The sequence below is a fragment of the Geotrypetes seraphini genome, chromosome 8 (genome assembly GCF_902459505.1).
Source record: "Geotrypetes seraphini chromosome 8, aGeoSer1.1, whole genome shotgun sequence".
Classification (NCBI taxonomy): Eukaryota; Metazoa; Chordata; class Amphibia; order Gymnophiona; family Dermophiidae; genus Geotrypetes; species Geotrypetes seraphini.
In genome coordinates this window covers 183,145,708-183,172,056 of record NC_047091.1, presented here as the reverse complement: position 1 = coordinate 183,172,056, position 26,349 = coordinate 183,145,708, and the positions used below count along the sequence as shown (strand labels likewise).

At 45.9% G+C, this 26,349-nt stretch overlaps 1 protein-coding gene across 1 annotated transcript; it reads left to right on the top strand.

The window, feature by feature from the left end:
• SDS (serine dehydratase) lies at window positions 1-26,295 on the top strand. The gene is made up of 8 exons (XM_033956146.1): window positions 1-75; window positions 4,402-4,568; window positions 5,996-6,035; window positions 7,738-7,877; window positions 9,852-9,943; window positions 13,709-13,936; window positions 18,543-18,667; window positions 24,292-26,295. Exons 2-8 carry the CDS (start codon window positions 4,416-4,418, stop codon window positions 24,498-24,500), a joined length of 987 nt encoding a protein of 328 aa, XP_033812037.1. The 5' UTR covers window positions 1-75; window positions 4,402-4,415; the 3' UTR covers window positions 24,501-26,295.
• Window positions 26,296-26,349: the final 54 nt, after the last annotated feature.

The window sequence follows — 26,349 nt, the reverse complement described above, 5'->3', positions numbered from 1 at the left end:
CGGTGGAACGCTGGCGCTCTCCAATGAGACGGCAGCGTTTGAGATAAGCGAGCTCGAGCCTTCCCGCGGCCTCAGGTAAGCGGGCAAAGAGGGAAAAGGGTTGCGCGGGGAGATCGCCTTTTCCCCGGGCAGCGGGAGCAAAATTCAAAGCAGTGACGCGCACTGCGGAGCCTCTGTTGCCCCCCTTGACGTGGGAGGCTGGGCCGGGTCCGGACCCCTGTGACGTGCACCAGCTGTTTGCCACAGGAGGATGGACGCCGGGAACAACGGGAGCTCCGGAATGAGCGTTACTCTTTTTGAGTTTAGACTTGCTACCTGCCGAAGAGAAAGCGGCTCCAGAAGGAAAGATGATGGACAAGATGATGGACAAGATGATGGAAGAGATGCTGGGAGGGGAGGCAGAGGGAAAGATGCTGGACCTGGTGGTGGCAGAGGTGAGGAGGGGGAGATGCAATGTTAGACCTTGTATAGAGAAGGGAACAAACAGGGAGATGCAGGTAGGCAAGGAGGGAGATGCTGGACTGAAAGGGGAGGGACAGGCAGAGATGCTGGGGGGGGGGAGGGAGGCAGAGGGAAAGATGCTGGACCTTGTGGTAGCAGAGATGAGGAAGGGTAGATGCTTTGTTAGACCTGGTATAGGGAAGGGAATAAATAGGGAGATTCTGGATTGAAAGGGGAGGGGAGGGACAGGCAGAGATGCTAGAGCAGAGGAGGGTGGAGGAGATGAGGAAGAGATACTGGGAGGGGAGGCAGAGGGAAAGATGCTGGACCTGGTGGTGGTAGAGGTGAGAAAGGGGAGATGCTATGTTAGACCTGGTATAGGGAAGGGAACAAACAGGGAGATGCAGGTGGGCAAGGCCTGAAAGGGGAGGGGAGAGACAGGCAGAGAAATGCTATGTTAGACCTGGTATAGGGAAGGGACAAATAGGGAGATGGAGGAAGGCAAGGAGGGAGTTGCTGGACTGAAAGGGGAGAGGAGGGATAGGCAGAGATGCTAGAGAGGGTGGAGAAGAGGTGCTGGGAGGGGAGGCAGAGGGAAAGATGCTGGACCTGGTGGTGGCAGAGATGAGGAAGGGGAGATGCTTTGTTAGACCTGGTATAGGGAAGGGAAAAAACAGGGAGATGCTGGATTGAAAGAGGATGGGAGGGACAGACAAAGATGCTAGAGATGCTGGGAGGGAAGGCAGAGGGAAAGATGCTGGACCTGGTGGTGGCAGAGGTGAGGAAGGGGAGATGCTTTGTTAGGCCTGGTATAGGGAAGGGAAAAAACAGGGAGATGCTGGATTGAAAGAGGATGGGAGGGACAGATAAAGATGCTAGAGGTGCTGGGAAGAGATGCTAGGAGGGAAGGCAGAGGGAAAGATGCTGGACCTCGTGGTGGCAGAGAGGAAGAGAGGGAGGCAGGCAGAGAAATGCTATGTTAGACCTAGTATAGGAAGGGACAAACAGGGAGATGCAGGAAGGCAAGAAGGGAGATGCTGGCCTGAAAGGCGAGGGAAGAGACGGGCAGAGAAATGCTATGTTAGACCTGGTATAGGGAAGGGAAAAAACAGGGAGATGCAGGAAGGCAAGGAGGGAGATGCTGGCTGAAAGGGGAGGGGAGGGACAGGCTGAGATGCTAGAGCAGAGGAGGGTGGAGAAGAGGTGCTGGGAGGGGAGGCAGAGGAAAAGATGCTGGAGCTCATCGTGGCAGAGGTGAGGAGGGGGAGACAGGCAGAGAAATGCTATGTTAGACCTGATATAGGGAAGGGAACAAACAAGGAGATGCTGGACTGAAAGGGGTGGGACAGGCAGAGATGCTGGGAGGGGAGGCAGAGGGAAAGATGCTGGACCTCGTGGTTGCAGAGGTGAGGAGGGGAGGCAGCCAAAGAGATGCTATGTTAGACCTGGTATAGGGAAGGGACAAACAGGGAGCTGCTGGTAGGCAAGGAGGGAAATGTTGGACTGAAAGGGGAGGGGAGGGATAGGCAGAGATGCTAGAGCAGAGGAGGGTGGAGGAGAAGAGGAAGAGATGCTGGGAGGGGGGCAGAGGGAAAGATGCTGGACCTCATGGTGGCAGAAGTGAGGAAGGGGAGATGCTATGTTAGACCTGCTATAGGGAAGAAAACAAACAGGGAGATGCTGGACTGAAAGGGGAGGGGAGGGACAGGCAGAGATGCTAAAGCATAGGAGGGTGAAGGGGAAGCAGAGGGGGCAAGACTGGAAAAGAGGAGGGAGGCAGAAGAGGAAGAGATGCTGGACAGAAAGGATGGGGAGGGAAGGCAGATGAAGAAATTGCTGGACCAGAAGGAGGTGGAGGGAGATAAAGGAAAAGATGCTGGGCTGGAGAGAGGAGGGATACAAAGGGAGAGATGCTGAATCAAAGGGGGAGGAGGGAAGAAGGGGATGGAGATGCTGGATTAATGGGCGAATGGTGGGGAGGAACAGAAATGGAACTGAGAGAAGGGTGAAGGAATTGCAGTGAGGTGGGGAAGGGTTAGCAGTGAATAGGGTAGTGAGGAGTGTGGTAGAGATAAAGCAGGAGGGAGAGAGAGGAAAATGGGAGAGTATAGGCAGGATAAAGGGAAAACAAAAGAAAGTGAACTTATAAGCAAAAGAAAATAAAAAGGAAGTTGATTTTATCACTGTAAAACATGTTGCGGATCCTGAGATCAAGGATTCAAGTCAGAAACTCACCCCCTTCTCATCTTCATGGCATAAATGTTAAAGGTGTTCACTAAAGGTCAGTTTGACCTATTTCGCAAAACAGGAAATTAAAGAACTAGGGAGTCATTTTTATGAGTGACTTTTGCGTCAAACATCTTTTTTTTTTTGCACTCGAGTAGCTGTTTGTACAATGGTTTATGCAGACAAAAGTAGGTGCTTAGAAAACACACAGGTTGATATCCAGCAGCATTATCTGACCACCCTGGTCCTATCTGGGGTAATCTGGAGGGTAAGTGCCAAGGCAGAACCAGAAGTTATCCAGGTGCAGCTGAAATCCTGCCTAGCTGGGCAAAATAGGACAGCAAAGTAATTAACCAGACAAATTATACTTGAATATTTAGCCCTGGTATGGTCTGGAAATTAATATCCTGATATAAGTTAAAAAATCAAGGAGGGGAGGGGAGAGAGAGATTATTTCCATTTCTAGAGCAGGGAAGACCCTCCTTTTCAGCTAAACCGACTCTGACAGACTGCCTCCTCCTAGGGGCCCCTTTATTTAACGACCAATCCTGGCCTTAGTCTTTGTGAAATGTCTGCATTGTGAATGTCCTTATGTAACCTGTTCTGAGCTTTGGGGAGAATGGGCTAGAAATTGAAATACAGCACTCCTCCGATATTCGCAGAGGTTCCGTTCCAGGAACCCCCACGAATCTTGAAAAAAACGTGAAAACGGTTTTTTAGCGGGGGAGACAGGAGAGGGAAGCCGGAGAGGCAGGAGACAGCAGCCGGAGCGCCGGCGAGTGAAGGAAATCACTGCCTCTTCCTGCACTAAAGTCGGGCCTCGCCAATCAGGAGCTGCTTTGACACGCAGGCACGACTTTAGTACAGGAAGAGGCAGTCGGAGCATACCGCGAGTGATTACCTTCACTCGTCGGCGCTCCAGCTGCCCTCTCCTGCCTCTTCGGCTGCCCTCTCTTGCCCAGTCATTTGCGGTCGGAAAATATACCGTGAATGACCGGGATCGTGAATTGCCGACCGCGAATGACCGGGGGAGCACTGTAGATAAATAAAATACTGACAAAGATGTTCCCAGCAGTGGAGAGACAACATGAACTATTTATAATACTACTATTAATGATTTCCATAGCACTGAAAGACATACTCAGCACTGTACACTTAACATATAAAAGATGGTCCCTGCTCAGAAGAGCTTACAATCTAATACACACATTCATTGATGGTTACTCACCTGCACATTTACTCTCTCAGACAGGAGAGAATCTGGGTGTGCAATTTTGGGTATCCTGTCTTATAAAGTAGATGCAACATGTGTGTCAGTGGCCCCCCTGTTATAAAGCTGCCCTCCTGTGCCTTGGATTACAGGGCAGAACTATCTCGGAGACTGTTTTAACAGAGATACTGATATAAGAGAATTCAAGGTAAACGTGAGTAATCTGCTTTATCTACAGCAAAGAGTCTGGCACGTCCTCAGTGGATCTTATTCAGTGACAGTTTCTCAAGGCTCAGAATAGAGAAAAGGGGTTTTGATAAGGATCAGAGTCTGCCTGAGAGACCGCCTTCGTTATCTTGCAGCCGCCTCAGGACTGCAATAACAATGGCTTAAGTCAAGAGTGTCCTATGGGCATCCATGTATCTGTCCTTATTTTAATGTCCAGTCCAATGTCCTTCCTGACCCTGCCATGCTAAATGCACGTCTTCAATAGAATATTAACCCAATACTTTTTCTCTCCATAGTCAAAAGCTTGGAAATGGCGACAACTCGGAGCTTATACGTGAACAGCCCCCTCAGAGACAGCATCCCGTTGTCCAAGATTTCTGGAACTCCTGTTTATCTCAAACTGGACAATGCCCAGCCGACAGGGTCCTTTAAAATCCGGGGAATTGGTCATCTCTGCAAGACCGTAAGTTAAGAGAGCTACTGGTGTCTAGATGGGGAAAGTCTATTGCAAAAGAGAAAGAGAGTGTGTGTGTGAGGGAGGGAGTGTGAGTGTGTGTGTGTGAGTCTGTGTGTGTGTGTGTGAGTGAGGGAGTGTGAGTGTGTGAGAGTGAGTGTGTGTGAGTCTGAGTGTGTGTGTGTGTGAGTGAGGGTGTGTGAGAGTGAGTGTGTGTGAGTCTGAGTGTGTGTGTGAGTGAGGGAGTGAGTGTGTGAGAGTGAGTGTGTGAGTGAGGGAGTGAGTGTGAGTGAGGGAGGGAGTGTGAGTGTGTGAGAGTGAGTGTGTGAGGGAGTGTGTGTGTGTCTGTGTGTGTGTGTGTGTGTGAGTGAGGGAGTGTGAGTGTGTGAGAGTGAGTGTGTGAGTCTGAGTGTGTGTGTGTGATTGTGTGAGAGTGAGTGTGTGTGTGTGAGTCTGAGTGTGTGTGTGAGTGAGGGAGTGTGAGAGTGAGTGTGTGTGAGTCTGAGTGTGTGTGTGAGTAAGTGTGTGTGTGAGTCTGAGTGTGTGTGAGTGAGGGAGTGTGAGTGTGTGTGTGAGTCTGAGTGTGTGTGTGTGAGTGAGGGAGTGTGAGTGTGTGAGAGTGAGTGTGTGTGAGTCTGAGTGTGTGTGTGAGTGAGGGAGTGAGTGTGTGTGTGAGTGAGGGAGGGAGTGTGAGTGTGTGAGAGTGAGTGTGTGTGAGTGAGGGAGTGAGTGTGTGTGTGAGTGAGGGAGTGTGAGTGTGTGAGAGTGAGTGTGTGTGAGTCTGAGTGTGTGTGTGAGTCTGAGTGTGTGTGTGAGAGTGAGTGTGTGTGTGTGAGTGAGGGAGTGTGAGTGTGTGAGAGTGATTGTGTGTGAGTCTGAGTGTGTGTGTGTGAGTGTGTGTGTGTGAGTCTGAGTGTGTGTGAGTGAGGGAGTGTGAGTATGTGTGTGAGTCTGAGTGTGTGTGTGTGAGGGAGTGTGAGTGTGTGAGAGTGAGTGTGTGTGAGTGAGGGTGTGTGTGTGAGTCTGAGTGTGTGTGTGTGTGAGTGAGTCTGAGTGTGTGTGTGAGTGAGGGAGTGTGAGTGTGTGAGAGTGAGTGTGTGTGAGTCTGAGTGTGTGTGTGAGTGAGGGTGTGTGAGTGAGGGTGTGTGTGAGTCTGAGTGTGTGTGTGAGTGAGGGAGTGTGTGTGTGAGTCTGAGTGTGTGTGTGTGAGGGAGGGAGTGTGAGTGTGAGAGTGAGTGTGTGTGTGAGTGAGGAAGGTGGGGGTGTACACGGGGAGTGAATTTGAATGATGAGTAGAAGGCGGGTGAATGTAGTGGGATAGGAGTGGAGGGTTAGTTGGAATAGGGAGTATGTACTGGGACGGGGAGTCTTAGCACACACCGCATAGGGTGGAAGGGATCGATTCCTCGGTAATGTATTCTTTTTCCAACTTGCAGTGGGCCGAAAGAGGCTGTGAACACTTTGTCTGTTCTTCTGGTGAGTCATGTGACATTTTTTTTTTTTTAATTTAAAAATAGAATAATGTCTTCTTCTATCACTATGGATCAAATTCTCCTGTAGTATGTGTTTTATAGATAGTGAATAATTGTGTAGATTTTCCACATAAGCTTGTTGTCCAGTAAAAGATTCCAGAATATACTGGGGTACATTTCCAAAAGTTGAAAAGGTGGCAATTTTCAAAGTACCTGAACAGCTACGAAGTCCATGACTACATTTTATCCACTACTTCTTTAAAATTACTGGTCAACATTTAGCCTATGTAAGTCAGCTGTTTTTTTAAACACTAAACTACCGCATTCAGAATTAGCCCATTCGCATGCTGGGCATTGAATAACCGGGCTAATTTTGATGTGCTAGCCACCAAAGTTTTTGCTGAATATCAGCCAGGACCCGTATAAAGATTCTTAACCAGGTTGCAACCACCACACAAAAGTACACAACAAAAAAACCACAAGGCTCTAGGGCTGGGGATTCACCCAGTTCCCTGAAGGCCCTGACAGTATTGATCTGAACTTGGTTGGTTTTGCAGCTTCTGCCTGCTGTTCTGATCCCTACTCCTAACCCCCTGGAAAAACATCAATATCCCCCAGATCTCCCTCCCTTTCTTCCCCTCCCCAAGAAAAAACAACATCAAGACCCCCTTGATTCTCTCTCCTTCTCACTGCCCCAGAATATCAAGATCCCCTCCTACCCCAGATCACCTTGCCAACCCTTCATGATCTAGTGCAGGGGTGTCAAAGTCCCTCCTCAAGGGCCGCAATCCGGTCGGGCTTTCAGGATTTCCCCAATGAATATGCATGAGATCTATTTGTATGCACTGCTTTCATTGTATGTTAATAGATCTCATGCATATTCATTGGGGAAATCCTGAAAACCCGACTGGATTGCAGCCCTTGAGGAGGGACTTTGACACCCCTGATCTAGTGAGAAGCAGGCAGGAGCAATGCCCATTCACTCATGCCCAGTGCGGCAGCCTTTTCAAAATGGCTGCCGTAACCTCCAAGGTAGATCATCAGGGGTCAGGCAAATAGTCCTACCATGATCTGGGAGTGGTCTTGATGGTCCAGTTGATGGGAGGAGGATCTTCATGTTCTTCAGGAAGAGGTGGGAAGAAGTGGGGGGGGGATTCTTGGGAGAGGGGTCTTGATGATTACTTATTGTATTTGATTTACTGACTGTACAAAGCAACCTAAATTGTTTACAAAGTTCTTTTGGGGGGGGGTGGGGTGAGAGGGAGAGAGGAAGGAGGATCAAAAGATGAGTTCAAAATGTCCTGTGGGTAGAAAAGAAGATAGCTAGAAGTTATGTCCTACTGGCAGTGGCATGCAGTCGGGGCCTTCAGAGAATTCACCCAACCCCCTGAAAGCCCTGAGGGCACTGCTCTGAATTTGATTGATTGAGCAGCCAGAAGCTGCTCAACCAATGAAGTTCAGATCAGTACTGTCAGGGCCTTCAAGGGATTGGGTGAATCCCCAGCCCTAGAGCCTTGCGTTTTTTTCATTTTTACTTTTTGCTTGATGCAGTTCTGTTTTTAAACTCAACATTCGTGGGTCTCTTTATGTTCAAAATCAGGTTGTTTTGTGTGTGCTTAGAATCATGGGTTTGCCTTTGCAGTTAGCTCTTCAGATCTGTTGTTCTAAACCCTGGAAAGCCCTCATGAATTGCCTTTTCATTATAGGTGGTAATGCTGGCCTGGCAGCTGCGTATTCTGCCAGAAAACTCGGCATCCCTGCCACCATCCTTGTGCCCACGTCAACTCCAGCTTTTACAATTGAGCGACTGAAAGATGAAGGCGCAACCGTACGTGTGGTAGGAGAGGTCAGTATTTGCGTGTCCTTTAAAATGGACGTTTATGAGCTCTTGCATTGGCCCTCTTCATGTCTGGCAAGGGACACAAGATTTATATCATCCGTTACTGGGATATACTCATCTATGCTGGATCAGCACACCCATTCCACAGGCTCCCTATTCTATTCTTAGGCTTCATATTGGCATTGCAAGATTCAATCTTGCTTATGCCTACTACTTACGGGGAATTTAGGAAGCACCTAAAAACATATCTGTTCCTGAAGTATTTCGGCAACTGACCTGTACAATCTTATTCCACAGTAACTGATCTCTAGAGCTGTTAATCACTAGCTTTTAACTTTGTTAATTCTACTATTCAGGTGGAGTTCCCTGAATGGAAAAATCTTGATAATCAATTTAGTCTGGAGTTCCTATGTTTTCAAGCAGACTTCCTAGGTCATCAGGCCGCATTGTGGTATAAATTCATATCTGGTCATATAAATGAAAAACCTAAAAATGGTCTCAGAGATATTTGGAGCATTGAGATTAAGCAGCAAATTTCTGCATCTCAATGGCCACGAATTTGGTCTTGGAGAATGAGATGTACAGTGTCGGCATCTATGAAACAAACTTGGTTCTTTTTATTGCATAGAGCGTTTTGGACCCCTGTTCGTTTACAAAAGTTGGATTGCTCTAAATCTAATAGATGCTGGCATTGTAATCTTGAAGTAGGGACATTGGATCATTTAATTTTTTTTTGTCCCTATATTATGTTATTTTGGAATTCAATTTGGACTCAAGTTAACTGCCTTCTAGAGAATCATGTTGCGTTATCCTATGACACTGTTTTGTTTGGTATATCTATGAGGGAAAAAAGTCAAATTTCGTCAAGTAATAATAAACTTTTTTGTTAATCATGACAGGGGTCGCCATTCAGCATATTACCAAAAATTGGAAAAACTACTCTAATCTTAGCTATACATTTTGGTGGAACTCATTATGCCATATTTACAAGATGGAAAGAGCTATTGCTACGCAGAAAGGGATTTACAATAGGTTTATAAAGATCTGGGGGCCAATGGAAAAATATTGTAATGAGTAGACATCACTTTTTATGGGAGATTATATTTTACGTATTGGGGGGTGGGGGGTGGTATATTTTCCATTGAGAGTTTGGTTTTATTTCTTTAGGTAGGGCGGGAGGGAGGGGATTCATATTTTTATTTTAGATGATTTGGAAAGATGTTCAAGTGTTGTATTGAAATTATAATGATTATATTTCTGTACACTTATTGTATGTTTGAAAATGATTCATGAATTTTAATTTCAGTAGGGTGGGGGGTGGGGATATATACTTTTGTTCTTGATGATATGATTAAGATTTTCAAGTGTTACATTGAAATTTAATAGATATATTATTGTACACTTGTTTATGATTTAAAATGAATAAAGAATTTAAAAAAAAAAAAGTTAATTCTACTCAATTTGAAGCATCTTTTAATCATTGTAAACCGCATAGAACTTCACGGTCCTGCGGTATATAAACTGTTATTATTATTAGTACCTAAACCTTATGATTAAACTGACAGGGCCGGATTTACATCTCAAGCGATCTTCTACGCGTTTAACCGCTGGCATTTAGCTGTGCCTGATTGGAAAACCTGAATGCGCTGGCTGAACCTTTCCTCTTTATTTCTAACTTTGGATGACTTGCTGAACGACTCCGGGAAAACCGCATTTCCTGCATCTTATTATGAAGCCTGTATGCATCATGGCTTCTCGCATGGACGCATAGGACTTTATACACCAAGTAGTCTTATTTACACATTTACTTAACTATACAATTCTGTTTTTATATTCAACATTTGTGGGTATCTTATGTTTAAACTCAGGTTGTTTTGTGTGTGCTTAGAATCATGTGCTTGCCTTTGCAGTTAGCTACGCTCTATATTCATGCGACTGCTACTTATAGGAAAGCAGTTGAAACAGTCTTTTCTTTTCCAGATGTTAGATGAAACCATTGAGCAAGCCAAAGAGATGGTGAAGAACAACCCAGGATGGGTCTATATCCCCCCGTTTGATGATCCCCTCATCTGGTATGTAACGTGGAATGTTGGGGGTGGGGGAGGGTTTAAGGTAGCATTAAGCAGGAAGTATTAACCCGTCAGTGCCTGTCATCATTGATTGGTAAAAAGACAGGTTTTAGAAAGGACTTCTCCGTTCCAATTTGTTCGATAGGTCGGGACAGGTTAAATTCCGGTCGTATTTTAAAAAGGACCTGCTGACACTCACGCCTTTCCTAAAATACATGGAGGAATGGTTGTATCTGTGCAGGCTACGCGCAGTGGGGGCAGCCATTTCTCAATCAATGGTGGCAACGCACAATATACACATCCGCGTTGGTATTTACATATCTTTGTTTTGAACATAAGAACAAAAGGGTGTCAGGTCAAAAGCGGGCCGGGACAAAGACGCGCGCAGACAACTGAGCGCAACGGGCTCCGACGGGGGGCGTGGGGGGGAACCTCCCTCACTTTACTTTATACAGATCGTGCCGCGTTGTGGGGGGTTTGGGGGGTTGTAACCCCCCCCCCCATTTTACTGAAAACTTCACTTTTTCCCTAAAAACAAGGAAACAGTTAAGTTTACAGTATAATGAGGGCGGTTACAACCCCCCACAACGCCCCCACAACGCCGCCGCAATCTGTATTAAGTAAAGTGGGGGGTTCCCCAACAAAACCCCCCGTCGGAGCCCCTAAAAACACTCTTTTTCTTCGGCGTGCGCTTCCATCTTGCGCTCAGTTGTCGGCGCACGCCTTTGTCTTCAGCAGTTTTGTCTATGAACCGAACAAAAGCGTAGTCTTACTGGGTCAGACCAGTGGGCCATCTGGCCCAGTAGCCTGTCTTCACGGTGGCCAATCCAGGTCAGTAGTACCTTGCAAAAACCCAAATAGTACCAACATTCCATGCAGAATCCCATATAGTAGCAATATTCTGGAATCCCTAAGAGTTAACTATATTCCATATAGAATCCCAAAGAGTAGCAACATTCCATGCTACAGATCCAGGGCAAGCAGGGCTTCCCCCATGTCTTTCTCAATAACAGACTATGGACTTTTCCTCCAAGAACTTGTACAAACCTTTCTTAAAACCATCTACATCAGGGGTGTCCAATGTCGGTCCTCGAGGGCCGCAGTCCAGTCGGATTTTCAGGATTTCCCCAATGAATATACATGAGGTCTATTTGCATGCACTGCTTTCATTGTATGCTAATAGATCTCATGCATATTCATTGGGGAAATCCTGAAAACCCGACTGGATTGCGGCCCTCGAGGACTGACATTGGACACCCCTGATCTACATTAACCGCTCTTACCACGACCTCTGGCAACGCGTTCCAACAAACGTGCAAATGCCACCATTTAGATGTGTAAATCATTCAGCACAATTGAATGGGGGAGGTGAGGGCGAGGAAGGGAGTAGCCTTCAGTCACTCTTGTAGAACGCTGCCCAAAACAAGCACTTTGCCAAAACCTAGACATACCCAGGAGCATGAGCTATGCATGCTCCTTCTGAAATAAGGAATGCATTATGGCCTGTTCCAGTCCTGCCTCGGCCACATACATCTTTGCATATGCATATTTCTGTGATTTGCATATGTATATCCTGTCTTTCTAAAATCAGGTTATCTATGTTGATGCCACATTCACGTGTAGACATGTCCAAGCTTCACTGGCTTCCAATAATCGCCAGGGTCCACTTTAAATGCACCTGTCTAACTTTCAATATCGTACACGGCATCCTCCCTCCCTTTATCCCACTTTCTTGGAACTCCTCAAATCCTAATATCACCAGACCCACCCACAAATTAAAACTATCCTTCCCCTCATTAAAAGGCATTTCCCTTGCAGGAAAACTAGGGACCTCCCTCCCCTTCAGAATCACTGAGCTCTGGAACAACCTTACCTCCCCTCTTCGGAACCTGAGCTCTCTCCAACTTTTCCGCAAACATCTGAAAACCTGGCTATTCCCAAAAATGTAATACTTACTCCATCTCTGGCATCCTAAGCCCTCTAAATATTCTTCATACTTTATCCTTTAACCTTCATTGGAGTTCCTTTCTCTCCCAACTCCTGTAAACCGTGTCGAGCTCTACGATTGTGGAGAGGACGCGGTATACAAACCTAAGTTTAGTAGATGATAGCATTTACACATGCAAATTACAAATAAGGCTTCTAAAATAACCACCATAAGTGTTCTGTGCAATTTTCAAAAAATGATTTAGTTCCAAAATAAATGTAAGCTAATTTAGCATCTTCTGACTACCCCTAGTACCATAGACATGATATTTGCGTGCAGGAAAGGAACTTCTACCGATCGACCTTGTGCATTTTTGTCATTCTAGCCAGGTTCGTTTCGCTGCACTTTGAGATTTTCCCCAGATCCACTGGGTAAAGCAGTTGGAGCTTTAGCCAACACATCTGAGGAAAATCCGAAAAAAAGCGGAGTGATCTTAAGTTCACTCACACACATAGAAATATAGATCAAAATGCAAGTTTTTGCTTAGGCCTGTGGAAAGATTTAGTATCACCTGGGGAGAATTTGTATCTTTATCCCTCGGTGGATTCAGAATTGTCTGGCCATGAAAAGGCCGAGAACAAAACTATCATTCGTAATTGTATAAAAAGGTGGTTATGGTTAATTTAGCTTTCATGCAAAATTCCTCCTATCTTATCACAAACTATTAAAATGTCGCTTACACATCTAAACACTATTATATCACGAGACCTGGTTTGCACATTATGTTTAAATGATTTGTATTATTCCAGCAGTAAGAAGCAAATACAAACAATAGAACCATTCAGGAAATAACATTTTCAACAATATAATCAGTTCCCCTCCCATCCCCCCCCCCTCCCCTCCCCTCCCCCAGAATCCATGGCCGGTCCAACAGCTGAGAGTGGGAATAAATCTTAAAGATTCAAAAGTCTACTGCGAGCACGCGGTGTGAGGTCCCGCCAGAAGTGCTCCCACACCTGACAAAATTTGCGACCCGGGCCAAGAGTCAAGTCTCCCACCATGCGTCTCTCCAGTGTTGCGTGCACTATCATTAGGGATCTCCATTGTGCATATGATGGGGGATCACGGGAGAGCCAGTTGGTGAGGATGGCTTTTTTCCCCATCAAAAGGGCTCTGGAGATAAATGCTGACATTCCCCTGGCTTTGGGCGAGGCTATATTATAAAATCCAAATAACGCCCTCGGTTGCGGAAGCCATCGCCTTCCCCAAAGCGATGTGGTATATAGGCCGAGATGTCTCCAAAACTGTTGGATTGCGGGGCAGGCCCAAAACATGTGACTCAAAGATGCATGAGCCTGATTGTATTTCGGGCAAGAATGCGACGCAGTAATCCCCATCCGGGCTGCACGTTCTGGTGGAATGTAAAGTCTAAGAACAATTTTCAATTGCATTTCCCAGTGAGTAATATTGGGTGACCCCTTCTGAATGTTCTTCAGGACCCGTTGTAACCGTTGAGCAGTCAACTGGCAATGCAAGTCCTCAGCCCACGCTGTCGCTAATATATCCAGATTCGTACTTGGTTGGCAATCCCGGCTGGTTTGCACATTAAAACAAAGGCACTTCTCTAATTAATGCTAGTATGCTAAGAAAAATAAATCCACAGTCTTGCAGATCAGGCAGGGAATAATATGCTTAATAGAGAATGACATGGGGACCCACTTTGTCCCCATCCCTGCAGGCTCTGTCCTCATTTGCATAAGTCTCAAACACTGACGATTTTATATTTATTTCTTGTGATTTATTAACTGCCTTTGTCTCTAATTGTTGACCTTGTTCTACAGGGAAGGCCACACCTCCATTGTGAAGGAGCTCAAAGAGGCCATGGATGCTAAGCCTGGCGCTATCGTCTTGTCCGTGGGGGGAGGAGGCATGCTGTGTGGAGTAGTGCAGGGTCTCCGGGAGGTGGGGTGGGATGATGTCCCCATTATCGCTATGGAGACCAAAGGAGCCGACAGCCTGAATGCCGCCGTGACAGCTGGAGAACTAGTGACCCTTCCTGAAATGACCAGGTGAGAGCCCGCCTTCCACCTAAGCTTCCCAGATCCAGGGTGCAGATTTTAGGCGAGTCCTGGATTTCTGACAAAGGTAGCCTGAGGCGCTGGATGGTCTGCAGCACTGATTTTAATGAGCAGAGTCGGGAAACTAAACTAAAGCTTGAATTTATAGACCGGGTCATCTTCATATAATAAAGCGCAACTTGGTTAACAATAAATTTTTAAAAAATTGAAGAATTGAAGAAACTTACACTTACAGTTTTGAGAATAAATGTGCCTGCCTAACATTTAAGATCTTGCGTGCATTCTTCCTCCTTTAATTCCTCTATCTTGGAATTCTGCGAGACCTGATGCTACCAGATCTCTCCAAAAGCTTAAATTATCTTTCGCCCTCGTTAAAAGGCGTTATCTATATTGGAAAATTAGGGAAATCTCTTTACTTTAAAATGACTGAGCTTTGGAATAATTTTCCTGTCCAGCTGCGTAACTTGGGGTCTTTCCAATTATTTTGAAAACTTCTGAAAACTTGGCTATTTTCAAAAATGTAAATCCTGTTGCTCTGTATATAATCACCAATTCTTATTATCCTTTCTTCAAATTTTTTGCAAACTGTGCCGACCTCTATCTTTATAGAGAAGATGCGGTATATAAGCTTTAGTTTAGTTTAACCAAGTTTTTACGGAAGGATTGAAGTGAACCTAATTCTCTTAACCTTAGGGGAATATCGTTCCATATTTCTGTTAGTTTAAATGAATAGGATTTCTCTAGTTTACCAACCAATGCCTTTAAGGCAGGGGTGTCAAGGTCCCTCCTCGAGGGCCGCAATCCAGTCAGGTTTTCAGGATTTCCCCAATGAATATGCATGAGATCTATTAGCATACAATGAAAGCAATGCATGCAAATAGATCTCATGTATATTCATTGAGGAAATCCTGAAAACCCAACTGGATTGCGGCCCATGAGGAGGGACTTTGACACCCCTGTTTTAAGTCTTTGCATGGTCCTAACCAGACCCAGTCTTTGAGAGTTCCAAGAAAGAGGAACAACAAATACCCTGGAATGCAAGTTGAAAATCAGGCCTGGCCAAAATGCTCCAAGTCTTGGAACTGGGTAATTTGGCAGTGCTGCACCATTTAAATTAGCCAAGACAGACTAGTTGGTGGTAGAGGTATATTTTTACTGGGTAGAAGGCAGTGTAGGATGAATGTAGCTACTCTCTGGTCAGCGGGCAGCGAGAAGGAAATCTGAAGCAGCAGGCAGGGGCATATAGCATAGACTGTTAGGGTTCAGCCTGTGAGGGGGGGAGGGGAGGAAGGAGGCGAATGCTTAGGGTTACTAGATTCCATGGAGCCAAAGAGCACTATCTTCAATGACTGATAGAACTACTATGTATCATTTCTATAGCGCTGAAAAGCGTACGCAGCACTGTACACTTAACATTCAATAGATGGTCCCTGCTCAGAAGAGCTTACAATCTAATTTGAGCAGACAGGGCATCTCGGGTTGGGGAGTTTCTGGTAGAAGGAATGATATAATGGGTAAAGGGATCCGACAGCGAGTGGATCCCTTAATTAAATTTCACATGTATCTTGGGCATGAAAATCTGGGCACCATATATAAAATCCTCTCTGCACTTGAGATTAGCCTGGTATGTGTAGGGGGAGGGGGAGGAAGCAGCTTGGAGGTCCGCTGGTGCCGATAATACAGCTCTTTACATAAGAATAAAATAAGTTTCCAAGTTTATTTGGGATTTGTTATCCCGCTTATTGTAAAAACGTCCCAGCGGCCTACAGTCTATGTCGTAAAGAGAGGCAGAGGGGGATGGGCTACTTCAAACCATAAACAAACCAAGTTGTGGAAATCCAATGTTCTTGACGCTTCTTATATTCAGTAAATCCTTTCAAATACAATGTCCACATTTGTCAATGAAGGACCCAACACGGGCCGTTTTTCGGCCAAACACGCCTTCCGCAGGGATCCAAGATATTGATTTCGCAACCTTAGAGCAAACGTGGAATAACGTGAATGGCTCGACAGACCAAAATGAAAGCCGCCAAGAAGGCAGTATAGCTAAAAAGATTTTGTTCTTCGTACTTTGCTTTAACCTGTCTGCGCGGAAACCGTCGTTACTCACTCGTAGCAGGCGTTATCCAAGGACAGCAGGCAGATATTCTCACACGTGGGTGACGTCATCCACAGAACCCCGGCACAGACAGTCAAAAAGTGTACCGTCACTTTAAGACCACCCGTACCATGTGCCTTCCCGCCCAACGTCAGCTAGGGGAGGGTTGTGACATTCTCTGCCTGCTGCCCTTGGATAACACCTGCTATAGGTAAGTAACTGTGCTTTATGCACAGATAAGCAGGCAGTATACTCTCACATACGGGACTCCATAGCTGTCAGGATCATGCTTCTGAGAAGAGAGTTATTGACAACCACTGTGAACCTGGTGAAACCAAAAGGGCTGGTAGGAAGTTGGCATCTAAGTGGAGAATACATGTTGTAGAACTGTTTGGCCGAACAGACTATCTCATCTGGAATGGTTGTCCAAACAATAGTGGGATGTGAAGGTATAAATTGAGGACCAGGTGGCTGTTTTACAGATGCCTCAATGGGAGTGAACGTAGATGAGCTACTGAAGTCACCATTGTTTGAACTTTATGTGCACTGACACGGCCTTCAAGCATCAGCCGAACACAAGAAAAGGAGATACAGTCCACTAGCTATGTAGAAAAGGTTCTCTTGGTGATAAGAGCTTCAACTCTGTTTGTATGGAATGACAGGAACAGCTGAGTGGAAACTAATAGGCAAAAGCATGCTTACAGTCTAATGTATGGAGTGCCACTTCATCAGGTTGAGAATGTGGTCTTGGAAAGAAGACAGGAAGAACTATAGACTGGTGCAGAGGAAATTTCGAGACATCCTTGGGGAGGAATGTTGGATGAGTGCGAAGAACCACCCTGTCATGGTAGAAAGTTGTTTAAGGTGGATCCGACACAAGCGCTTGAAGTTCACACTGACTCAGTGTGAGGATGTATGAGATAAGAGGAAGACTACCTTCCAAGTAAGATGCTTGAGAGATGAAGTCAAGAGTGGCTCCAATGGAGGCTTAAGAGTGGCCTGTATAACATTCAGGTCTCAAGTCACAGGAGGAGGCTTGAAAGGTGGCTTGGAATGGTCCCTCGCTGTAGTCTTTGGCTATTGCTTAGACTAGGAAGGAGGGAGAGCTGAGGTTCACACAGGCAGCAGGTTGGAGATGCTGCTTGTACCAGCGAAGAGTTAAAAAGGGACAGGGGGAAGGGAAGGCTTGTGCACAACGAGGCATGTCCTACCCTCCCGACACTACTTATGACACCGAGTGCACCACTTGAACCACTAGGAACCCTGGATATCGAAGGAAAACCCCCCCAAAGTGAGATCAAAGGACTCTATGGTCTGGGGAGGTCGAGTAGATGGAAATTCAAAAAAGCATCGACGCTCCCAGCCTGAAAACAGGCCGAAAAGAGCCTGAAGGCCCAAAAAATAAATTTTATAAATTAAGAATTTTTAAACATGAAGAAAAAAGAAATTAAATAGAAAAAAAATGACTATACTGAAGGAAAAAATAAACGAGAAGGCACAAACTGTAAAGCTTGATGTGCTTGGAGAAATTCTAAGAAGCAGCTTCTTAGCGCCATGGAAAACTGATGGTCCTACAAACTGATTTCGGGCAGGAAGGCAATAGCATGCTGCTGGACCACCAGCAGAACTAACAAATCGATTCTGGAAGAGATCAAACCAGCTTTGTCACTCAAAGCCCAAATGATGAAGTTTCGACTGTCTTATTTTGGTCACACCGTCAGAAGAGAGAGATCCCTGGAGAAGGACATCATGTTTGGGAAGCTCGAAGGAACCAGGCGAAGAGGGCATCCTGCCATCAGATGGCTGGACACGTTGAAAACGACCGCGAGAATGACTCTGGAGGACCTTACCGGCCATGCACAAAACTGATCTCTTTTTAGATCTGTAATTCATCAAGTTGCTAGGACTTGAACACGAGTCGATGGCCCCTCGTTAACTAACATTTTTTGGCCATCCATGCCAGGGTTCCACCTACATGTGAGGATATACTTCCTACTTGTCCTCGGATAATATACTTTTACTCATTTTATCATTCACACCCTGAGTTATTCTGACAGTGGCAATGCCCCCCCCCCCCAAAAAAAAAAAAAAAAATCTAACAATGTTAGGAATTATTAGCAAAGGAATACAGAGTAAATGAAAAAAAATCATAATGCTTCTCTAGTGCTCCATGCGATATTTTGAATATTGCATCTCACAAAAAGATATATCAGAATTAAGACAGGTACAAGAAGGGCAACCAAAATGATCCAAGGGGATAGGGCGACATATGAGGAGAGGCAAAATAGTGTAGGTTCTTCAGCTTGGAGAACCCCCGTTTATCCTGTTTTAATTATATTGTAAGCTCTATTGAGCAGGGATTGTCTCTTACCTGTTTCATTTTCAGCGCTATAGAAATAAGTAGCAGCAGAGAGGAGACAAGTGAGAGTGCCTGGATAACCTAGTTCAGATGGAAATGCCCCGCTCTCTACAACTTTCATTTCCCTCTTTTTATTCTAGTGTGGCAACGACTCTGGGGGCCAAGACAGTGGCAGCCCAGGCTCTGAAGGTTGCCCAAGAGCATCCTGTGTTCTCAGAAGTAATAACAGACCAGGAAGCGGTCCTTGCTCTTGAAAAGTTTGTGGGTAAGTGGCTTAGTTAAGCAGAGAACTGTGATTGATAAAAAGGTTGTATGTAATCGCTTAATACCTTGGGAAAAAGGATCCAGCTCTTATTACAGTCTCATTGATTTGGGGATATTATAAGGAGCTTTTCATTACTCTGTCATTGTGCATAGGGAGGAAGAAGGTCACACTAGATAAACAGAGGCTTCCCTTATGCAAACTGGTACATGTGACATATCTATCTAATAATAATTCTAATTATTTGGTTATTTTTAATTTTCTTTTAATTATATACCTTATCTTTTGTAAACTGCATAGAACTTCGCAGTCCTGTGGTATATAAGCTGATTGTTATGTTGTTATGTATCTGAGAACACATTGCAAAAACTTGATGACGGTGAGGGTCTAGAACTGGAATAAAAGGACTTCGGTGAAGTACCAGCCACCATGTGGCCTCCAAAAGCTTGCTCATGTCTTTCCAAAACTGTTCTATGCTGTGTCAAATGAACGCTGGCTCTAATTGGTTGCCCGAGTACCTACACTTTGGTATGTAGTGATGGCCTGAGCCAGCCAGAGGGAGCCCTTTCAAGACCAAAGTATCCTGAATAGAGAATGACACGGGGACAAGTTTGTCCCCGTAGGAACTCAATTTCCCCATCCTGTCCCTGTGAGTTTTGTCACTCTCTCTGCCCCTGCCCCATTCCTATAAGCTCTGCCTTAACCACACAAGCCTCAAACACTTAGGATTTTAAAGCGTTTGAGGCTTGTGCAGATGAGGACGGAGCTTAGGCATTGGTGGAATGAGGCATTATGACATCACAATCTCAGCTCTAGAATGTTGCTACTTAGGATTTTAAAGGGTTTGAGGCTTGTGCAGATGAGGTCGGAGCTTAGGCATTGGTGGAATGAGGCATTATGACATCACAATCTGAGCTCCAGAATGTTGCTACTTAGGATTTTCAAGCGTTTGAGGCTTGTGCAGATGAGGACGGAGCTTAGGCATTGGTGGAATGAGGCATTATGACATCACAATCTGAGCTCTAGAATGTTGCTACTTAGGATTTTAAAGGGTTTGAGGCTTGTGCAGATGAGGTCGGAGCTTAGGCATTGGTGGAATGAGGCATTATGATATCACAATCTGAGCTCTAGAATGTTGCTACTTAGGATTTTAAAGTGTTTGAGGCTTGTGCAGATGAGGTCGGAGCTTAGGCATTGGTGGAATGAGGCATTATGACATCACAATCTGAGCTCTAGAATGTTGCTATTTAGGATTTCAAAGTGTTTGAGGCTTGTGCAGATGAGGTTGGAGCTTAGGCATTGGTGGAATGAGGCATTATGACATCACAATCTGAGCTCAAGAATGTTGCTACTTAGCATTTTAAAGTGTTTGAGGCTTGTGCAGATGAGGTCGGAGCTTAGGCATTGGTGGAATGAGGCATTATGACATCACAATCTGAGCTCTAGAATGTTGCTACTTAGGATTTCAAAGTGTTTGAGGCTTGTGCAGATGAGGTTGGAGCTTAGGCATTGGTGGAATGAGGCATTATGACATCACAATCTGAGCTCAAGAATGTTGCTACTTAGGATTTTAAAGCGTTTGAGGCTTGTGCAGATGAGGATGGAGCTTGCAGGAATGGGGCAGTGGCAGGAAAAGAAGTTGTCAGGACGGGAAAATGAGTTCCCGTGGAAACGGGGAAAAATTTGTCCCCTTGTCATTCTGTAATCGTGAAGAGTCAGCTAGCGCCATTTTCATTGTCTTCAATTTTTGTACATTTCAAAACTTCAATAAAAATATAGAACTAAAAAAAAAAAAAAAGACAGAAGGGTGGTGAGCTCTCTCCTGCCCTAAATACCACATGCTGTTTCTCAGAGCCAGTAAGAGTGGAAGGAGGTCATAGGACATGTTGGGCCATGCAGACCCCCAACTCCCATTTCAAGATATGGAGATAATTGGGATTTGGGGAGGCAGAGGGAATTGGTACTCGGATGCCTCTTACTAGCTGTGCCGGGAGAGGGAACGAGAGACTCCTTGCTCAGAGCATCCCATTCTTTTGGGTGCCATAGGGGTAGGTGAGAGGATCGGGGCAAGGAAGCCACTTATCGTCTGGAGGAGAAAGGTGACAATGGAGGCATGTGACAGGAATGCCTCCTGAGCTTACTGGCCCCTTTCATTTTGGGCGGTTAACAGTAGTGTGGCGTGGGTGAGAGGTACCCCCACCTGAACACGCTCCTTTCCTGACCCCCCTCTGCACCGCTTCCATTCTCCTACACCTCTGCAATGTTTCTGCTGCACTCCTGCGTGGGCTTTCCCTCCGATGTCACTTCCTAGGTGCGGGTGCGGGCCCAGGAAGTGACGTCAGAAGAAGAGCTGACACAGGCACGACAGCAGGTTGGGAGTTACTGCTCGCACCAGGAACATTACAGAGGTATGGGGGAAGGGAAGCGGGGGGGTGAGGAGTGGGGGGGTGCAGAGAAGAGGATGGGTGCTATGCCCCTACCATGACAGCGCCTGGAGTGAACCACCCCTCCCCCCCTGATAGTCATTGTAACTGAGTCACATCTATCATGCTTGAGTTTTTTTACACTGAGCTCATATTTTTGCATTGATAACTCACAGCGAGTTACATTCAGATAGTCAGTTGCAAGGTTTTGCAGGGGGGGGGTGCAGCAGACGAGCTCCCAATAGCTAAAGTGGCAGCCTTACAGTCTGCCAGAGGTCCTCATTTCAGTGTAGGGTTACCAGATTTTCCCAAAGGAAAATCTGAACCCATGGCCACACCTCCAGGATCTCCCAGTTCCGCCCCCAGATGACATCCGCGCATGTGGGGATGCCCCTTCCTGATGCGATTTTGTCAGGAATCTTTTAGGGAAATCCGGATACCTGGTAACCCTAGTTCAGTGCCCTCAGGAAGTGAAATTAATGACAATGACAAATGACAGTGGTTGCAGAAAGATTTTATATTGTGCAGAAATAGGCTTAATACAGAAATGCAATGCTTATAAGAAAGATACATCAAAAATATGCTTGGTACCAAAGTACTGAAAAATATAGAAAGGGGCTTTACAAATACAGATTGGATTTAGAGACTGCTTCTGAGTGGGTGTGAGAGACAGTGGGTGTGAATGATGGGTGGAAAGGTGTGGACAGGCAGGAAGAGAGAATTCAGCAAGGGAGGAGAGGAAGCCAGAGAAAGAGAAAGGGAAAAGCCCAGAGAGGGGTTAAGGATTTTAACCTACTACATTTATAAGTTTGGGAAAGGTAGGTGGGTGTGAGGTGCGACAGACTACAGGAGAAAAGGGAGCCATACCGTCCTCATAGATAGGAGTTACTGCTAATTTCCACAATCATGTGCAGCTGGGGCCAGTCTCTCTGTCTTAAGCAGGGATGTGGCAAGGCCTTTTATTCATTTTAAGCTCTGATAATTGAGATGTAATTGCCAGGAGCCTTAAGTCTATCTGCACTGACATCCCCCGAGATCAGATATGACTGATAAAATCTCCCATAGGCCTTTGCCGACATCAGTCTTTCCTAGTTACCAGACATCCGGATTTCGCCAGACATGTCCTGCTTTTGAGGACATGTCTGGGGAGCTGGACGGATTTTCCAAAACCCGGCTCTTTGTCCAGGTTCTGAAAAGCTTCTGGCAACGAGCGATGTCAGGATGGCCTTCGCGGATGCAATTCAGGGCCGTCATCGCGTCACACCAGCACACGCATGAATGCCATCCGACATCACTCGTTGCTTGTGCGGGTCGAGGTGGTGGGGCTGGGGACGGAATGGAATGTGGACGGGGCATGGATGGCTGAAATGGGGGCGGGTCTGGGGGGCGGGGCCTAGTCTTTCCAGAGGGTTGTCACTCAAAATCTGTGCCCGAGGAAATGGGAGTCAAAATAAACTTGCCAACAGTCGCAAGGACCAGTGGCCTTCTCCAGGTCTGAGCCTGTAACTCTAACCCAGGCTCATGCAACCTGTCGTATGCACGGAAAAGATTTGCATGCAATGGAGGCAATCTATGCAAACCAATCTCGTGAAGATCCTGGCAAGGGGGGCAACACCAGGACCGACTTAAGAGGCACTGCCTTATACCAGTGGTTCCCAAACCGGATCCTGGAGACCCCCTAAGCCAATCAGGTTTTCAGGATATCCGCAATGAATATTCATGAGAGAGAGTTGGCCGCAGTGGAGGCAATGCATGTAAATATCTCTCATGAATATTCATTGAGGATATCCTGAAAACCCGATTGGCTGGGATGCCTCCAGAACCAGGTTTGGGACACACTGCCTTCTACAGAGCTCAAAGGGGGATGGCTAGGGCAGGGTTAAAATCTACATCGGGAATTCTAGATGTTTGGGGAAAATTATCCAGGTCAGTTTTACACCAGCTCAAAGAGAGTGTACAGCCTCAGCACCCTGAGGTTGTGGGTTCAAACCCATCCTGCTTCTAATGACCTTGGACAGGTCACTTAACCCCCCTCCCCATTGCCTCAGGTACATTAGATAGATTGTAAGCCCACCAAATGCTTGAGTACTACTGAGCTCCCCTGGGAGAATGTATAAGCAGGATCATTTCAGCTAGGGGTTAGGGAGAATGGCCCGTTTAATCTTGTCCACCTCCACAAGGAAACCACACTAAAATTGTGGCTGGACTACTCAATTGGTGGCATGTTTTTTTTAAAACGAGGTAATTACACACAGATGTTACAGAATTGCCACTTCTGGGTGTAAATGCCAACACTGTCCCTATGTGCTATACCGCTCTTTCTGTGTGGTTACAATCAAAGCCGTTTACCTATTTAAGGCAAGTGGCAATGGAGTGTCAGGCGACTTGCCCAGTCCCCAGGAGCTGCAGTGGGAATTGAACTCGCAACCTCGGGCTGCTAGAGGCAGCTGCTCTAACCACTAGGCCACGCCTCCACTGCTAGATCCGTGCTGATCATTTTTTTTTTTTGCAAAGTAGATCTTTGGAAACGGGCTGTTCCATGTCGAATGGGGCTCCGTACCGATACCTAATCCGTGCATTGTGAAAGTTAGTTGCCACTCCCCCTGTGGCTGTTTGGCGCCCTGTTGATAAGGGCTGAAGAGTTTTGCCCTAAATTGAGATCCGAAGGGCAAACCTCTGGCTTTTAACATGGTCTTCGGCAGGACTTAGGTCTCGCTCCAGCTTTGTCCATTTTCTGTTTCATGCACCTGCTCTAATCTTTGCTCCCTTTGTCTCTCATGCTGGTTGCTGTCTCGTCCCACAATCGAATCAGAGATTTGAAAACCACCCTGCTGTCCACACAAGTGGCAGTTCACAAAACAAATGAGATCTCGCCCCCTATATATGCAAATATTCATTGACTTCAACCTGCTCACTAGGGAGCTTTAGTGAAATTGCCTGGATAATGTTGCCGACAATCCTCACTAAACACCCCTAGAGTTTTGCTGTCTTAAACTGTCCAACTCATTCTCCAGGTACCAGCTTTGAATATAACTTACTTGCCGCCTTATACCTGGCTATTTAGTGCTGGTATCCAGCTTTGTGGATATTTAGGAAAGCGCCGGGGCCAGATGGTTCCCAAGGACTGGGTTGAGAACCACCAATTACATTTAACCAAGCCTCTTTCTGCACCTGACCCTGTCCAATGTCCCTTTTTCTCTGCAGATGATGAGAAGATTCTGGTGGAACCGGCGTGCGGAGCCGCGCTTGCTGCGGTATACAGCAACGTGATCCAGAAGTTGCAGAAGGAGGGGAAGCTGAAGAAGGAGTTGCCTTCGGTGGTGATCATTGTCTGTGGGGGTAACAACATCACCTTAGCACAGCTGGCTCGTCTGAAAGAACAGCTGGGGATCGAGTCTGCCGGAGCAGCCTAGTCGGACCATTTCCCCCCAGTGGCCTGTAGCTGCTGTCAGTTCATGTAAAAGGGATCATCTCTGTTCAATAGATAGATAAAACTGAGCCGCAGAAACTGTGGTACCTTGTCTTAATGCTGTATAGGACCATGTGGAAAACTGTACCTCGTGCCGCTGGAGGCGAGTGGGTTTTCAGTACTCTGCTCTGTGCAAAGCGCCATCGGCAACTCCTGTCCTGAAGAAATGATGGTGGGCGGGAACCTCCAGTTCTGGAGGGCAGTTATTTCATTTATGGAAACTCCTACCTCAATCCTCTCCTCTTTCTCGTTTCCAAAACTGGGTTCGGTTTATAGCCAAAGCGGGCTGGATGAGGGCAAAATTACCGACGAGGCGATAGTCAGACAATTTGGAGTCTTTTCACAGTTCTGTCACCTGTTTAGGTGACTTTTGGATTCTGAGCAGAGTTTGAAGCTGCGGGACAAGAGGTCGCGTCAGCCTCGCCCAAAGCCACTGCTTGGTTTCAAATAGGATTTCTGATTGGCCCTAGACGCCTCTCTGTGGAGATCTATACCATACAAAGATTGCAAGAACATGTGGCTAACATCTATATGTGTGGCCTCCATTTGACAGAGGAAATGCACGTGTGATGGGGGGAGGGTGGGATAGCCCCGTTAACGCTTTACAGCCGCTCAAAACCACACACGTTTTGAAGGGCCCATTTCAGCCAGGGTTTTTACGTGAGAATTAAGGGAGTAGCTGTCTTTAATTCCACCTCCAAAACGAAGCCAAGTTAAAATTGCAGCCCGCTGGCAAGTTCCATGTTTAGCATAGGACAGATACATGTGTACATACATGTGAGAGGTTCAAACGTGCCCCCCCCCCTTTTAAGAGCACTGCAAAATGTCATCACCTCAATTCACGGCTTCGTGTCTCGGTCTTCAACGGTATCGCCACCCGTTTGGGCCGTCATGATAATATATGCAAATATAATATATGCAAATATAATATATGCAAATATAATATATGCAAATATAATATATGCAAATATATTATCTGTGCCCGTCAAAGAAATTTTGTTAAGGGCTTAGGTATTTTGCTGAAAATACGTAGGACTGTTGGTAGTCGTTATACAGATTGTAACGGCTGCTGTACTGACCCCTACAGACAGAGTTATCCTACGACTCCAGAAAAAGTAGGACGGATTAAGGCACTGCAAGCACTGGAAGAAAAAGCCAGATGTCTCAACCCGCCCTCCTCTTTATGGAGCTATATAGTAACCCTTAACCTACAGGGCTTTTGCATCCTTAGCTACATACAAATTGCAGTCAAGTTTGTAATATTTCGAAGCTTGTATACTTCTACTAATAAGTGTGAAGTCGATTCAGGGCGGTTTGCAGGAGCTTCAGTACAGGTGTTACAATACTTTAGCATCAGGAATCGTGTTATATGAGCTTTCGTCATGGTGTTACAATACAGCGTTGAGTGTTTCTGTGACACTTATCTCTATCCGAGCTTCAGAGGGCGATCACTGTTGGTTCTGGTTCATTTGGGCATCAGGGTATGGTGTATTTACATCTCCTTAATCTTTCTGTGTCTCAACGGTGTTAGTTGAGACCATACCAGAACCGTAAGCCGCCTCCCCCTCGAACCTGGAAGGGTGGAAAATGATTGGTCAACTATACTAATCGTATCTTTCGCTATGTAATTGTCTATTAACAAATGTTACATGTTACATTGTATATCATTGCAGGTGATGTGTGTTAGATTTTTTTTAAATTAAGAATATAAAAAGCTGGTAGTTAACTTACTGGGTTTTTTTTTTTTTAAATAAAAAGGAAAATGGCATTTTTCCACTTGTCTGTTCTTTTGT

What these genes read in the sequence shown, in the direction of transcription:
- SDS (XM_033956146.1), top strand. Translation starts at nt 4,416, where the DNA reads ATGGCGACAACTCGGAGCTTATACGTGAACAGCCCCCTCAGAGACAGC. An exon ending in ACACTTTGTCTGTTCTTCTG is followed by an intron (nt 6,036 to 7,737) that starts GTGAGTCATGTG and finishes TTTTCATTATAG; the next exon opens with GTGGTAATGCTGGCCTGGCA. An exon ending in ACCCTTCCTGAAATGACCAG is followed by an intron (nt 13,937 to 18,542) that starts GTGAGAGCCCGC and finishes TTTTTATTCTAG; the next exon opens with TGTGGCAACGACTCTGGGGG.